General features: G+C 39.8%; 1 protein-coding gene across 1 annotated transcript in view; it reads left to right on the forward strand.

The window, feature by feature from the left end:
• The window catches only part of DNAH9 (dynein axonemal heavy chain 9), a 722,341-nt gene that overhangs the window by 385,586 nt on the left and 320,830 nt on the right, over positions 1-15,925 (forward strand). Inside the window, exon 39 of the mRNA XM_007948048.2 lies at positions 10,923-11,088. Within this exon, the coding sequence (XP_007946239.1) occupies positions 10,923-11,088 (166 nt within the window). The remainder of the gene's footprint in view (positions 1-10,922; positions 11,089-15,925) is intronic.

A 15,925-nucleotide genomic window follows, 5' to 3' on the forward strand; every position in this document is an offset into this window, starting at 1 on the left:
GTGGTGATCTGTTGTCTCCGAGACACTGTGATGTTGTTGTATTTATATTTATTTGGTGGTTATGTATTGTAGTGATTTGCCCAGGATTTTTTCTTTTTCTTTCTTTCTTTCTTTCTTTCTTTCTTTTTTTTAATCTGAGTAAGCAGGGTCTTGTGTTCCTTTTATTTGCTAGTTGGCAGCACTTATGCACTCACCACCTATCTCTTCATGGTTGTAATCAAGAATGAGAAAGGCTGCACAGATCTCTGTTAACTGTTTGTGAAGAGCAATTAAGGGTGAGTCAAGCTCTTCTTAGTGGTCATTTATCATTGGCCAGTTGATGGAGATGGAATTTGTGGCTCTCATTCAGTAAAAGGAGCTGCAGGAGGTGTGGGTGTCATTGCATCATAGGGGTATGGTTGCTGTCTCCCCCTCAGTTGGACAAAAACAACATTCAAAAAGCCATCAAATAAGTAAAAGGAAGCAGACAAAAAAATCACACCATATAGACACACAGGAGGAACAAGCACCAAAAAGGGAGGTGATAATAAATGGGAGAAAAATATTTAAAGAAGTACTTTAAAAAGCCAAAAGAAATATGCATAGAAAAAGGATTAAAAAAAATCCACAATATCTGGAGAGGGGGCAATAGAGAAAAGAGGGAGCGTAGGAGAATAATGAAGAAAAAAATGGAAAAAATACAGAAAGAAGAACAAGGAATGGGAAAAACCATGAGAAAGGAAAAAAATGGGAAGCAGGGAAGAGAGGAACAGCTGCAAACTAGAACCTGGGAAGGGAAGAATAAAGAATAATAATAAAAAGTATGAAAAAAAAGTAATAATTTTTAAAAAGTGTTCTGGTTACCTAGTACTGCTCTGACAGGAATATACCACAAATGGGATGACCTTAACAAACAGGAGTTTATTCTCTCACAGTTTGGAGGCTTTAAGTCCAAGTTCCAGGCTCTCGGGGCTGGGTCAAAGTGCCAGGCTCCAGGGGCTGGATGAAAGCCCCTCAACCTTGGGGTCCAGCTCTGCCTCCTGTCCTGGTCCACTGGATCTGGAGGTGTTTCTTCACTCAGACAGCTGCTAGCTGCTAAGGCTGACAAACCAAAGGTTGACAAATAAAAAGGCACAGTCCCGATGTTACCAAACCACATAGCAGGCCATTAATTTAAGTCCATTTTAAGTCCCAAGGTCAGCAGAGCATGGCAGCCTGCTGAACAATGACACGACTACTTGCAGGGTCCAAGAGTGCAATAAGCAAGAGATCATTCCCCAAGGCTTCTGCTTATATACAGGAAGCAGACCACATCCCCAAAGCAGCTACTCAGATGCTTGTGGTAGATCCCACCATGGAGTTGATTGCCAGTCTCATCATGGGGAATAACTACCACCAGCTGCCCAGCCACTCAACCAGGCCCAGCCAAGTTGACACACAAATATAACTACCACAAAAAGACAAAAAAAAAATCTAGAGAGGGCACAGCACCCAGGCTCTGTCACAGCACACAGACTATGATGTAATTCCTGCCATCCCAGAAGGTGGGTGAGAGTGAGGGATGGCTGCACCTCTGTTCACCAAGAGGGTGTAGGGTATCAGAGTAACAAGGGGAGTATCGTCCCTTTCCAGACCTTGTCTGGAATCTCCTTGCAGTCCCTGGCAAGTGTAGCCTGTTCTCAGGAGCCTGGGATCTGAGAGTGCTGTCACTTTAAATATCCAAAATGGTCCATCTTCTTGTAAGCATTCAAAATGGCTGCACCCTCTGGAAAGCCCAAAGTCTTTGCTCAGCCTGTCTCCCTCTTTGCTGCTTCCCCTTTTATTCACCAGCCTCCTGTGCAGTCCTCTATGCAGCCCCTGGCTAGCAGGGCCAAATTTTAGGTTAATTCTTAGGTCCTAACACCACTTGACAATATACAGGCTGTCCGTGCCATCAAGATCGCTGACAAACTGCAGCTCCATGTGTCTCTTTTTGGTGTTTTCATGCAGATTCTTCTACTAATTCAAGATCAGTCCACTTCTGTATACTTCCTTTCAAACCTCAGGGCTCCAGGATTATCTCTGTATCTGTGTTTATTGGTTCCCCTTTTCTTTGTTGAAGAGGGTCTGTGTAGTTTGTCTGTCCATTTCACCATCTTACTGGAATTCCAAGAATCCATCTTTTTGCCCATTCCAAACAGAATGTGGAAATTATTGAACAATATCAATATCACACACAAGTAAAATCTTTCTGAAGATAATTTAAAAAACAGTTACAGGTGTATATTGACAAGGAACTTCAAGAAATTCAAACTGGATTCAGAAGAGGAAAAAGAACGAAGGATATCATTGCTGCTATCAGATGGATCTTGGCTGAAAGCAAAGAATACCAGAAATATGTTTACCTGTGTTTTATTGACTATGCAAAGGCATTTGACCCTGTGAATCATAACAAACTATGGATAACATAGCAAAGAATGGGAATTCCAGAACACTTAACTGTGCTCATGAGGAACCTATACATAGACCAAGAGGCTGTTGTTCAAACAGAACAAGGGGATACTGCATGGTTTAAATCAGGAATGGAGTGTATCAGGGTTATATCCTTTCACCATACTTATTCAATTTGTATGCTGAGCAAATAATCAGAGAAGCTGGACTATATGAAGACAAATGTGGCATCGGGATTGAAGGAAGAACTATTAACAACCTGTGATATGCAGATGACACAACCTTGCTTGCTGAAAAGGAATATGACTTGAAGCACTTAATGATGAAGTTCATTCTTCAGTATGGATTACACCTCAACATAAAACAAAAATCCTTACAACTAAACCAAAGCAACATCATAATAAAAGGAAAGAAGATTGAAGTCATCGGGGATTTCATTTTACTTGGATCTACAATCAACAGCCAAGGAAGAAGCAATCAAGAAATCAGATGTCATATTGTACTAGGCAAATCTGCAAAAGACCTTTTTAAAGTGTTAAAAAGCAAAGATGTCACTTTAAAGACTAAGATGTGCCTAACCCAAACCAGGTATTTTCAATTGCCTCATATGCATGTGAAAGATGGACAATGAATCAAGCTGTCCAAAGAAGAAGAGTTGATGCCTTTGAATTATGGGGTTAGCAAAGAATACTGAAAATACCATGGACTGCCAGAGGATGAACAATTCTGTCCTGGAAGAAGTGCAGCTGAAACACTCCTTGGAAGTGAGAGTGGTCAGACTTCATCTTACATGCTTTGGTCATGTTGTCAGAAGAGACTATTTCATGGAGAAAGATATCATGGTCGGTAAGGGATAAGGTCAACAGAAAAGGGAAGACCCTCAACAAGATGGATTGCCCTAGTGGCTGCAACAATGCATTCAAATATAGCAACGTTTGTGAGATTGACCCAGTACCAGGCTGTGTTTTATTCTGTTGTGAGGAGGGTCTCTATGAGTCAGAGTCAACTCAAAAACCTCTAACAACAACAGCATAGTGGCCTTCTATTTTATTGGTAAGACTGTAATCATGCTTCTTTGTTTTCATAATAGAACCTCAACTTTGCTTTTGCTCATCTGATATCTAGAGCACATGGATAATCTCTCCCTTTCATAATAAACAGCATAGGCCCTTTGGGAGCTCGGGTGGCATAGTGCCTAAGGCATTTGACAGCTAACCAGAAGGTTGGTGGTTCAAACCCACTAGCCAGTCCACGGAAGGAAGATTGGGCAATCTGCTTCCATGGAGATACCACCATAGAAACCCAAGGAGGGGTCGCTATGAGTTGGGATCAACTCAACAGCAGTGAGTTTGGTTTTTTTTGGTTTTGGTCATTGGAGAACTCAGCCTTCAGTCAACCACTCTCCAACACTGGCACAAATCACAGTTTAATACCACTGGTATCTCAAGTTGAGAGAGGCAGAAGTTTGTGCTCATTCTCCATTTCTCTAGTTTCCCTAAACCCCACAGACCCCATTGCATTGCATTAATTCCCATCAGTGAGTATCAATTTAATGATCCACCCTTGGGGGGTTGTTGTTGTTGTTGTTGTTGTTACGTGCCATCAAGTTGTATCTGACTCATAGCGACCCCTCCTTGGGTTTCCGAGGTGGTATCACTTTGGAAGTAGATTGCCCAACCTTCCTTCCAAGGAGTGGCTGGTGGATTTGAACTGCCAGCCTTCTGGTTAGTAGTCAAATGCCTTAGGCACTACGCTACCAGAGCTCCTTAGTATCATCATTATGATAATATTTTTAGATTTTGTATAAAATCTCTGTTGAAGATCATGTCAGTTTTGTAGCCCTGATATAACATTTTGTAAGTATCCATGATATATGCCTCCTAGAATTTAGTGCTTGGAAAATTTTTCATAGAAACAAAGAGGTTAATTCTATAAGTAATTGAAGATACCACAGTTGCTGTAATTAATTGCATATTTAGTCCTGAACTCGCAAGCAAGCAGGTCATAAAGGGAAATGTTAAATAAATTTGTATTTAATTACAGTGATTTTGTCATCCTAGATTACTGGCACAAATAAATTTCTTCTCTTTCTATATAATTTTAGAATCTCTTTTTAGTCTTTTACTTTAATTCATCTGTTTTGTGTCCAAAAGCAGTTAGTTCTTGAACTAGAAGTTCTATTCCTAAATCTATCTTTAAGTCAAATTTGTACTTAGGTTGAAACATTTAGGTACATCATATCTCACATCAATTGGTCAAATATTTGTCTTAATATATAGTATATTTTCTACACATAAACATTAAAGAAGTACTTCCAGATACACTAAAACATACTTAGCATAATATTATAGTAATAATCATAATAATGTTTGATTCAATCATAAAGTACCACCTGTTTGTTATTACAAACCATTGTATTCTCTTTGAATTTTAATGTAATAGCCTTTACAGGGTTGGTTCCTAACAGGTTGTACTTAAGTTGGAATTTTAAAACCCAGGGGGAACTACTTGTAATGTAAGCTTATTTACTTTCTTTTGAAAATGTAAGTAATTTTAAAAGGTAAAAGAAAGTGTGATGATTAGATAGTTTAGAAAGAGGAAGGGAGGAGCAAATAACTTGGTTAAGGCATCATCAGAGAGCTAAAATTGATGCTCTTCACAATCCTGAATTCTCTTACCACCCAACTGCTGTTTTACTTATTAGTTCAGCAAATATTTGAATGCTTCATTTTACTAATTAAATAGGAGCTCAGGTGTCTGAGGCTTAGTGTAAAACAAATATGTTCATTAAACACTTAAGGCTAGACAGGACCCAAAAGTTCTAATCAGTCTCTCAACCTGAAAGGAGCAATGTCCTTCCATTATTACACACAGATAGATAGCTCCCTTCCACTTATCTTAATGTCTTCTCAAAAGGAGATGACATATTGCCATGAAGAGAAATGAAGTCCTGATGTATGCTGCAACATTCGTGAACCTAGAGGACATAATGCTGAGCGAAATAAGTCAGACACAAAAGCAAATACTGTAAGATGTCACTTATATGAAATAAGCAAATATATAGAAGCCATAAGTAATTTGTAATTACCAGGGGTAGGAGAGAGGGGAAAAGTGTAGGGTTTTGCTTAGACTGCACTGAATGTCTGTTAATGGTGGTGGAATAATTTGGAAAAAGATGGTGAGATAGTCATAAAACTGGAAGAATGTAATGAATGCTATGGAAGTGTATGTGAAGAAATTTATGAAATATTACATGTTTTTGTGAATATCACTATAAAAAATATACATATAAAAAAAGATTGCATAAATCAAAGTTAAATCATCCAAGATTTGTTATCTAGTAGGCAAGATATTCTGCTTGGAATGGTGGGAGTTTTAAAGCATAAGAAAATTGGAAACAACACATATTTTGACAATAGACAAACCATTCCATAAATTATGATGCATCCAAAATATGGAATTCAATGCAAAAACGAAATTCATATTTTAGAAAGATATTTGTTATCATATAAAGAGGCTCACAATATACTGAGTGAAAAAAATTCTCATGTATAACAGTATATTCAATATAATTCTGACTTTGTAAAAGAAAAAGTTAGCAGAGCAAATATACCAGAAAGAAATACAACAAAATATTAAAGTGGAGTTTACTGCTGGGTGACAGAATTATGGGAGATTTTTATTTTCATCATTACAATTTTATATGCTTTTTAATTTTTCTATAATGAATATGTATTACTTTTATAATCATGCAAAGTATGCTTATTTGAAAGAATAAATGTAAAATTCTTACAATATAGCTGAAAAGCCTTAAACACATGAAAAATGAGATGATATGAAAGGAAAATAGTTCCAGCACAGGTACACAAATCATGCAAAATATATTTACTTGAAAGAATAAATGTAAATTTCTTACAATATAGTTGAAAAGCTTTAACACATGAAAAATGAGATAATATGAGAGGAAAATAGTTCAACACAAGTACCCAAATTACGTCAGTGCAAAGTAAGACGTGATTCGTTGCTAATGATCAGTGTCAAAAGTATGGTGCAGCCAATGAGCTAACTAAACAAGCCTTTCCCAAGTGCAAGAGCCATGAGTAGTGTTTAAGAAGCAGTTTGCACTAGTGCTACCCTAAAATCCAGAGTCAGGCAGGCCTGGTTTAAAATCCTGGTTTTGCCACTAGGTAGGTATACAACCTTGGGCAAAGTCCCTTAATTTCTTTAAGCCTTAGTTTTCACATTTGTTAACAGATTTATTTTTTAAAGGTGATGATAATATAAGATAGGTCAGCTGTGAGGCTTCAAGCATGCCAAGTGCTCATTGCAGAGTCAGAACCCTACTGATGCTCTGTGGGGAAATAAACAAGCTGTCAGAAGTTCAAAGGCTGAAGAAGTCACTGGGATGAAAATGGTCAGGGACAACTCTGGAGAGGAGCTGGGTTGCAAGAATTCAGACGGGTTCATGCCAAGAGAGATGAAAGCGTTGAGTCACTCTCTAAAGACCTGAATTCTAATTCCAAAAGCATTTAACCTACCCTTTTTGATGTTTACTTAATTATAAAATGAGGATAAAAAGTTCATCCCTGCCTAGCTAATGGGGCTTACTATAAGAATAAAATTCATTAATTCATTCATTCATTCATTCAGTAAATGTTTTTGAGTATCCTACTGCACAGCAATGGGTTTCTCCTTTTATATGGCTTTTCTGGCCATGATCTTGTAACTCACAAAATGATTGACTGGCACTATGCAAATAAGGTGTGCAAAACCCTTGCAGGGATTAGTAGATTACTATGCAAATTATGCATCTATGGCCTATTTAGGGGATTGTTTAATTCATAAGGGCCAGAACATGCCTTGAAATTGATAAGGAACTTCCTATATAAGCCATTACCTGACAGAGGTTTTGAGAGAGACACAAGGAGAGAAAAGAAGGAGTTGTAACACCGAAGACAATAAGAAATGGCAAAGATGATGGGAACAGCAGCAAGAAACTTCAGGGAGAATGAAGAGAAGCATCTGAGTGATGGCAGAACCTGGTGGCAATAGGCAGTAGAGCTGGTGGTAGTAGGAGGTAAAGGTCTTCATTGGAAGCTGTCCTGATTGCCCAAATGTATTCTGCCTCCTGAGTTGATCTGTTAGTACAAAGTTGATCCTGATTCCAAGTTACATACAGCCTGTTACTTCTCTAATAACCCACTTAAATATGAGGACAGTTCATGAGTCCTGTGAGACATTGCAGCAAACTATCAAACCCAAAGACAGGAGGAAGAGTACTGAGGGGAGAAGTACCCACTATGTGCTAGAGTCCATAAGTAGTGTAAATGGTTAAACACTTGGCTGCTAACTGAAAAGATGGCAGTTCAAATCTAGCCAAAAACACCTCAAAACAAAGGCCTATTGATCTACTTCCAAAAAATAAGCCATTGAAAACCCTGCAGAGTACAGTTCTACTCTGACACATGTGGAGTCACCATGTGTCAAAGTCAACTCAGTAGCAACTAGTTTACAATGTACTAGATAATGTTCTAGGTACTAAAGTTTTGACAATGCACAAAAATTTCTGTCCTTTTGGAGTTTATGTTTTAGTGGGTAGAGGGTGAGATAATATGCAAGATAAATAAGTAAAACATATACAGCATCAGACGGTGATGTGTTTTGGAGAAATATGAAGTAGGATCAAGGGAGGGGTGTGGAATTTAATTTTAGATAGAGTGCCAAGGAAATAAGTTCCTATTGAGAAAATGGCATTTGAGTAAATAAATGCTTGATGGAGGAAAAGGAGAAAACCAGGCTAGAATTGAAAGAAGAGGATTCCAGGCACAGGAAATGGTCAGAGCAAGGTCTCTGAGGAGTGAGTGACTAGTGTGTCAGAAGAAGGATAGCTAGAGCAGAGAATGTGATTTTGGGAGGGAGCTATAGGAGACAAATCCTAAAGGCAAGATTTGTGGAGGTGGCCAGGCTGGCATTTGCTTCAAAGGAGATGAGATGCCACTGGAGTGTTTTAAGCAGAGGACAAACATGATCTGATTTATACTTTTCAAGGATAACCCCTATTTGCTGCTTGAGAATATAGCAAACAGAGACAGGATGGAAGCAGAGAGACCATTAGGGAGGATGTTGTATTACCAAGTTGGAGCTGATGGACATGGATTAAAAAAAAAAAACTCACTGCCATCGAGTCAGATCTGACTCATAGTGACCCCTCCTTGGGCTTCCAAGGTGGTATCTCTGTGGAAGTAGATAACAAATAGAAACCACTTTAGAAATTAGACTGCTCTTCCACTGTAAGGTGGTGTTGAAATGGCACAGGGAGAATGGCATGAATAAAAACAGACCCTGGCAGACAGCTGGCACTGCTTCTTATGGCCACAGACTGAACCCCAGGCCATTCCTGATGGGGCTTAAATTCAGTAAGATGGTTTAAATGAAATCTGTGCTCAGGTATGGGCTTAACTAACTGGACTTGTGTATGGCGATGCAGAACTCAGAAATGTGGTGGTAAGATCATGTCTTTGTCCATCTCATTTGCTTAGACCCTTCAACATCAACATTTTTGCTAATAAATAAATAAATAAATTCACTTGTTCTTCTCCTGTTCTGCCTGGAAGCAGAGTAACTCACTGTCATTCCATCCTGGATATGACATGGAGTCAAGCTTAGACAAGAAGAGTTCAAAAATGTGTCTGCTTTTCCTTGAGGAGGCCTTCCTTTCTCTGGAGAACTTAACTTCATCCATTTGAGATAATCTGGTGCACTCCAAGGCTACTTCTGGCTAACTGACATGCTTTTCTCCTCAACAATCATTTAGAAGCATAAAGAGCTTAATCAACCCAAATTACAGGGTCTGCTTAATTCCAGGGGCTGATTTGAATATCACTGCCTTGAGAGGAGAATCAAGTCTTCCTAAGGAGAGAATTTCCTATTAGAAGGACTGTTCTCAAAAGCTTGTCCTTGGCAGCCCATTAATTATATTTCATTTTGACAGCTCTTGTATATAGTTGTTATATCTTTAGGGGGAAAAAGGTGTTGGGTGATTAATTGGTTGATAGTGTATGTTAATTGGATGCTAATTAAATTTAAATTTAATTCATATTTGAAACACTTAATTTAACTCAGGACCAGAAAATTAGAATATTCAAGCTTCTTGAAGGAACTTGTCTTTCTATCTGTCACCTTCATATGCCTATTGACACTTTCTCCTTGTTTACAAACTTGTTTTTCAAGAGAAGAAATCAGATGGTTCTTAGAGCTTCCAGCTGTAATAGGAAGTGTTGGTTCTTGTAATACATAAATATTTAATTATGTTACTAAAAAAAAAAAAAAAAAGTAAAAATAATGCATCTATCTCTATTACTTAAGTTTGTTCTAAGCAAGTCTCGTCAGGCAGGAAATCTATGTTGTTTGATTTCTTCTCTTTGGCTTGATAATTGAAGAAACAACTCCAGAAGAGAGTCTCTGTGCTTAGTGACCAGAAAGTCACGGAGATGCTCAGTTCCGGGGTCAGAAAACCTGAAGGCAGGAGAGGGAGCCATTCAGACTCTAGGAATGTCTGAGAAACCCTCCAAGGCTGTTGTTTCCTCTCCCCCTCAGTGAAAACCCCATGAGGTAAGCCCTCTGAGTACACTTTTGACAAAATATCCCATACTTCTTCTGTTACAACCAAGGGATTCATGGAGCCTCTACCCAGAACTACGATGGGAGCCAGGACACTCATGTCCCTTTGCTGTTTTAGGTAAAGAAGACAAGTCTACCCAGGATCTGATTATTTGTAGACTTCCTTGGAGATAGCACACCAGAATTTGGGACTATGAACTCTGCTCTGTTAACAAAGAAAACTGGAGACCACAAGTGGGATAGAAGAAGAGAGGGGCTTAAAGTTTATCTAACCTGAGTTTATAAACTGTGTCTACCTTAGAAAAATTGCTGAATTCTTCTAGGCCTCAGTTCTCTCATCTATAAAACAGGACAATAATACTAATCTCACAGTGGTGTAACAAGGATTAAGTAAGATAATAAATGTTTGTAAAAACTTAGCCCAGTAAACAAAGTAAGATGGTCAATGCCTGATTAGTATTGCCACCATTAAACCAATTGCTTGGAATCAACTCTGACTCATGGTGATGCCATGTTGGAGTAGGACTGTGCTCCACAGGATTTGCCATAGCTGATATTTCAGAAATAGATTACCAGGTCTTTCTTCCAAGGTGCCTCTGGGTGGACTCAGACTACCAAACTTTCAGTTAGCAGCTGGGAACTTTAACCATTTGCATCACCCAAGGTCTCCACTGCTGCCATTACTGCCTACTAACTTCCAACTTTACCTTCTGGTCCTGTAGGATGCCTGGATCTAGTAGTTGCTGTTAGTGTTGTTTGTTTGTATGAGTGTGCACATGTGTGTACGCATGTGTGTGTGCATGTGGGTACCATGGCTTGTCCTTGATATCTTTGCTGTCTTGATGCTGACATCTGAGATTTGAAGTTCCTGCTCTAACTATCTCTCTGCACAGCGGTCCTGGAAAAGTCACTAGAAAAGAAGGCTGGCAGGAACTATGGCCCACCAGGCAACAAGAAGCTTATCTATTTTATTGATGACATGAACATGCCTGAAGTAGATGCCTATGGGACCATGCAGCCCCACACCATCATCAGGCAGCATCTGGACTATGGCCACTGGTAAGAGCAAATACACAAATGGGCTGAGGGCCAGGGGCCAGAAAGCAATCAGTATTACAGGTGATGGTGAGGAAGTTGCAAACTTTGGCTTAACTCTGATGCCAGATGCACATCTCTGTGGTAAAGCAGGTTCCTAATGGGATTCTGTATTCACTGGAATGCTCTTTCAGACAGGGGCATTGATATCCACATGAAAGTTTTGACCAGAGAAGATAATGATGTCTCAGTTAAGGAATAAAGCTTTTTTTTTTTTTTCTCAAGATTCATCTCAAAAGTTGCCTCTATAGAAACCAGTTGCCCTCACGTCAGCTCTGACTCTTGATGACCCTATGTGTGTCACAATAGAACTGTGCTCCATAGTGTTTTCAAATATGTGACCTTTTGATAACATTTCCAGATCTTTCTTTCAGGGAACCTGTGAGTAGATTCAAACATCCAACCTTTTTGTTTCCAGCCAAGTACTTTAGCCATTGTACCACCCAGGGATTCTAGAAACCTTCCTTAAATTCCCAAAGCATAATTAACCACTCCCCTGCCCGGGTTTGGTAGCACTGAGCAGTTCCTTCAATAATGAAACCTGATGCAATATATAGTATGCATGTGTCTGCAGGCAACACTGTAAGACAAAGTAAAACTGGCCCATAGGGTTTCCAAAGCTGAAATCTTTGTAAAGCAGACTGCCACATTTTTCTCCCCAGAGTAACTGGTGGGTTCAAACTACTGACTTTAGTAGCCAAGCTCTTATCGTCTATGTCACTAGAGCTACTGATTCTAAGTCACAAAATTTAAATAGGAAGTAGCAACTTCTTGGACATTCTTCTATATTCCCTTAGTGTGTATACATTTCCACTCACAGAGATGTCTGTTTCATACCTTCTCTCTCCTCAAACCTCCACCCCACCTCAGCTGATTGACCTTCACAGTTAACACAGACACCATATAAGTTTCTTGCTTGCACATCTATACAACTTACGTGCATCCCCATGCATCTTTCCCCACTCACGTCCTGTTGTATCTCACTGTTGTTGTTAAGTACTGTCTAGTCACCTCGAACTCAGGGCAACTGTAAGTATAACAAAACAAAAGGTTGCCTGCTCCTGAGCCATTTTCATGATCATTGGTATGTTTGGGTACATTGTTGGAGCTCTTGTGTCATTCCATCCCATTAAGGGTTTCCCTCGTTTCTGCTAGCCCTCTACTTTACAAAACATGATGTCCTTTCCTTGGTATTGATTCTTTCCTGATGATGTGTCCAAAATAAGCAAGCTGAAATGTCACCATCCTCACTTCTAAGGAAAATTCTGGTTGTACTTCCCCTCAGACTGATTTGTTCTTACTTTTGGCTGTCCAAGGTATATTCAATACTGTTCACCAACACCACAGTTCAAATGCATCAGTTCTTCTGTCTTCCTTTTTCATTATCCATGATTCATAGGGTTTTCATTGACTAATTTCCCTAATAAACTCCATAATTGTGAGTATTCCAAGGTATATTCAATACTGTTCACCAACACCACAGTTCAAATGCATCAGTTCTTCTGTCTTCCTTTTTCATTATCCATGATTCATAGGGTTTTCATTGACTGATTTCCCTAATAAACTCCATAATTGTGAGTATTGTCTGTGAGTTGTGTGTGGCCATTGCAACAAATTATCAAACACAGCAGAAAAGGAGAGTGCCATGGGAGGGATTGTTTGTGTCAGAATTGGTAAAAAGTTTGGAGGGTGGAGGCATGTCTAACCTCCACCTCATAGGAATCATATTTGTGCTGTTGCTGCTGCTGCTAATGGTCCTCCTCAGCACCCCCCTAAATCTCATTTTTACAGGTCATGGCCTGTTACATCTTACCTAAGGCTTAATCATCCATAGGCATCTGATTCTAGTCTCTCATTTCCTGAAATCCTCACTTAGTTCTCCTCTCTCCTGACTGGCTCCTTCATATCGATATTGAAACTTGCATATATCTGGTTTTTTATAAATCATTTTCTCATTATTATCCTATCTCTTTTCCCCTACACAGCCAAATTTCTCTACTCTGTTTCTACTTCATCTCCCACTCATTCCACAGTCCACTATTGTTTGACTTTTATTCCCTCCACTTTACTGAACTTTTTTTTTTTTTTTTTAATTGTGATCTGGGTGAAAATTTACAGAGCAAATTCACTTTCCGTACAGCAGTTCACATACACTTTGTCTCATGACATTGATTATAATTTACCACAATGCAACAGCTCCCCTCCCACTTCTTCCCAATAGTTACCTCTTCCCTGTATCCATCCCTCCATGCCCTCCTGCCCCCTGAGCTGTCTCCCTGTGTTTAAGCAGCCCTTCTTTCTCCCATGCTTGTTCTCCCAAGGAGTTTATCTACCTCAGGTAAATGTTCAACTCATATGCCTGTCTTTTGTTTGGCTGGAAGCCACAGGTGTGGGTTCAATTCCAGACCTGAAGGGCAGCTATGGGCCATACTCTCAATGGTTCCACCAGGAAACATGGTCCCCCCCTTTTTTTCCCAAATGATTTTGAGTTTTGTTCCACATTGTTCTCCCTCTTTATCCAGAATCTCCTACATAGACCCCCCTCTGAGTGGTTGACAGTGGTAGCCGGGCACCACCTAGTTCATCTGGTCTCATAGTCTTAAAGGCTGCAGATGGCATGGTGTACCAGTTGCTAGGACCAATTGTTTCCATGAATCTTTAGTCTTCTTCGTTCTTCTTTGCTCTGGATGAGGAGAGACCCATCGTTGCATGTAGATGGGTACTTGCAAGCTTTTAAGAGCCCAGTCACTATTCACCAAAGTAGGAGGTAGAACAATATTTTATGTAGTATGTTATGCCAATTGAGCTTGATGTCCCCTGCAACTATGGTCCCAAGCCCACAGGTTCAACTACTCAGTCCCTCTAGGTAGTGGCTATGACCAAGAAGTGACTACAACCTTGTCCCTTATCAGTTCTACTATACACCTGGGAATTTTACTGAACTGTCCTTTTTTTTTTTTTTTAAATTGTGATTTGGGTGAAGCTTACAGAGCAAATTCACTTTCCATACAGCAGTTCATATGCACTTTGTCTGTTGACATTGACAGTTTACCCCAATGCAACACCTCCCCTCCCACTTCCTCCAGATAGTTACCTCTTCCCTGTATCCATCCTTCCATGCACTCCTGCCCCCTGAACTGTCTCCCTGTGAGTAAACATCCCTTCTTTCTCTCATAATTGTTCTCCCCAAGGAGTGTATCTACCTCAGGTAAATATTCAACTCCTATACCTGTCTTTTGTTTGGCTGGAAACCACAGGTGTGGGTTCAATTCCAGACCTGAAGGGCAGCTAAGGACCATAGTCTCAATGGTTCCACCAGGCTCTATCAGACCAGCAAATCTGGTCTCCCTTTCTTTTTTTTTTTTTTCCAAATGATTTTGAGTTTTGTTCCACATTGTTCTCCCTCTATCCAGGATCTCCTACATAGATCCCCCTCCAAGTGGTTGACAATGGTAGCCGGGCACCATCTAGTTCTTCTGGTCTCATAGTCTTATAGGCTGAGGAGTACATGGTGTGCCAGTCACGAGGACTAATTGTTTCCATGAATCTGTGGTTTTCTTCATTCTTCTTTGCTCTGGATGAGGAGAGACCCATCATTGCATCTAGATGGCTGCTTGCAAGCTTTTAAGATCCCAGTCACTACTCACCAAAGTAGGAAGTGGAACAATGTTTTGTATAGTATGTTAAGCCAATTGAGCTTGATGTCCCCTGCGACTGTGGTCCCGAACCCACAGGTTCAATTACTCAGTCCCTCGGGGTAGCTGGCTGTGACCAAGAAGTGACTACAACCTTGTCCCTTGTCAGCTCTACTATACCCCTGGGAGTTCTTACAGAACATACCACACACTTGTAGAACCATTGTCTGCCAACCCTATACATGGTCTTGGGTACACTCCCTGCTGCATAGATATACCTAATAATTCAGCCTGTCCACCCATCTATCCACCCATATACCCATGTTTCCCTTCACTGACAATGCAATACTGTATACGTAAAAGGGTTCATCTTCAATGTATGCACCTCCCATGTACCTCTCTATGTCTTCCTCTCTCTCAATGCCACCATGCTGATCACTCACATTTGGTACACTGCCCTTCTCTTCACCAAAATAAAAACTTAAGTCTACCTATCTAACAGTGTTCCCTACCCTCCCCTCTCACCCCTGGTAACCAACAAAGAAAATTTCCTTCCATATATAAACCATTCCTTGACTTTTACAATAACAGACTCATACAATATTTGTCCTTCTGTGATTGACTTATTTCACTCCCCATAATGTTCTCCAAGTTCATCCATGTTATGCAGTGATTTGCAGATTCTATGTTATTCTTTAGGGTTGCATACTTTCATTGTATGTATGTACCACAGTTTGGTTATCCATTCCTCAGTTCATGGACACCTAGATTATTTCCAACTTTTTGCTATTGTAAATAGTGCTGCGATGAACATTGGTGTGCATATGTCTGTTTTTGCCATGGCTTTCACTTCTTTAGGAGATATACCTATTAATGGAATAGCTGGATCAAATGGTATTTCTGTTTCCAACTTTTAAGGAATCACCATACTGCTTTCCACAGTGGTTGTACCATTTTACAGTCCCATCAGCAGTGTGTGAGAGTCCCAATTTCTCAACATCCTTGCCAGCATTTGTTATTTTCTGTCTTGTTGAACTTTGCTGTTAGTGCTGAGACAAGATGGTATCTGGTTGTTTTGATTTGCATCTCTCTAATGGCTAATGATCGTGAGCATTTCTTCATATGTTTGTTGGCCACCTGAATATCCTCCTTGGTGAAGTGTCTAT

This window comes from Orycteropus afer, unplaced genomic scaffold, assembly GCF_000298275.1.
Source record: "Orycteropus afer afer isolate SDZICR_OR568_19922 unplaced genomic scaffold, OryAfe1.0 scaffold00199, whole genome shotgun sequence".
NCBI classification, from domain to species: Eukaryota; Metazoa; Chordata; class Mammalia; order Tubulidentata; family Orycteropodidae; genus Orycteropus; species Orycteropus afer.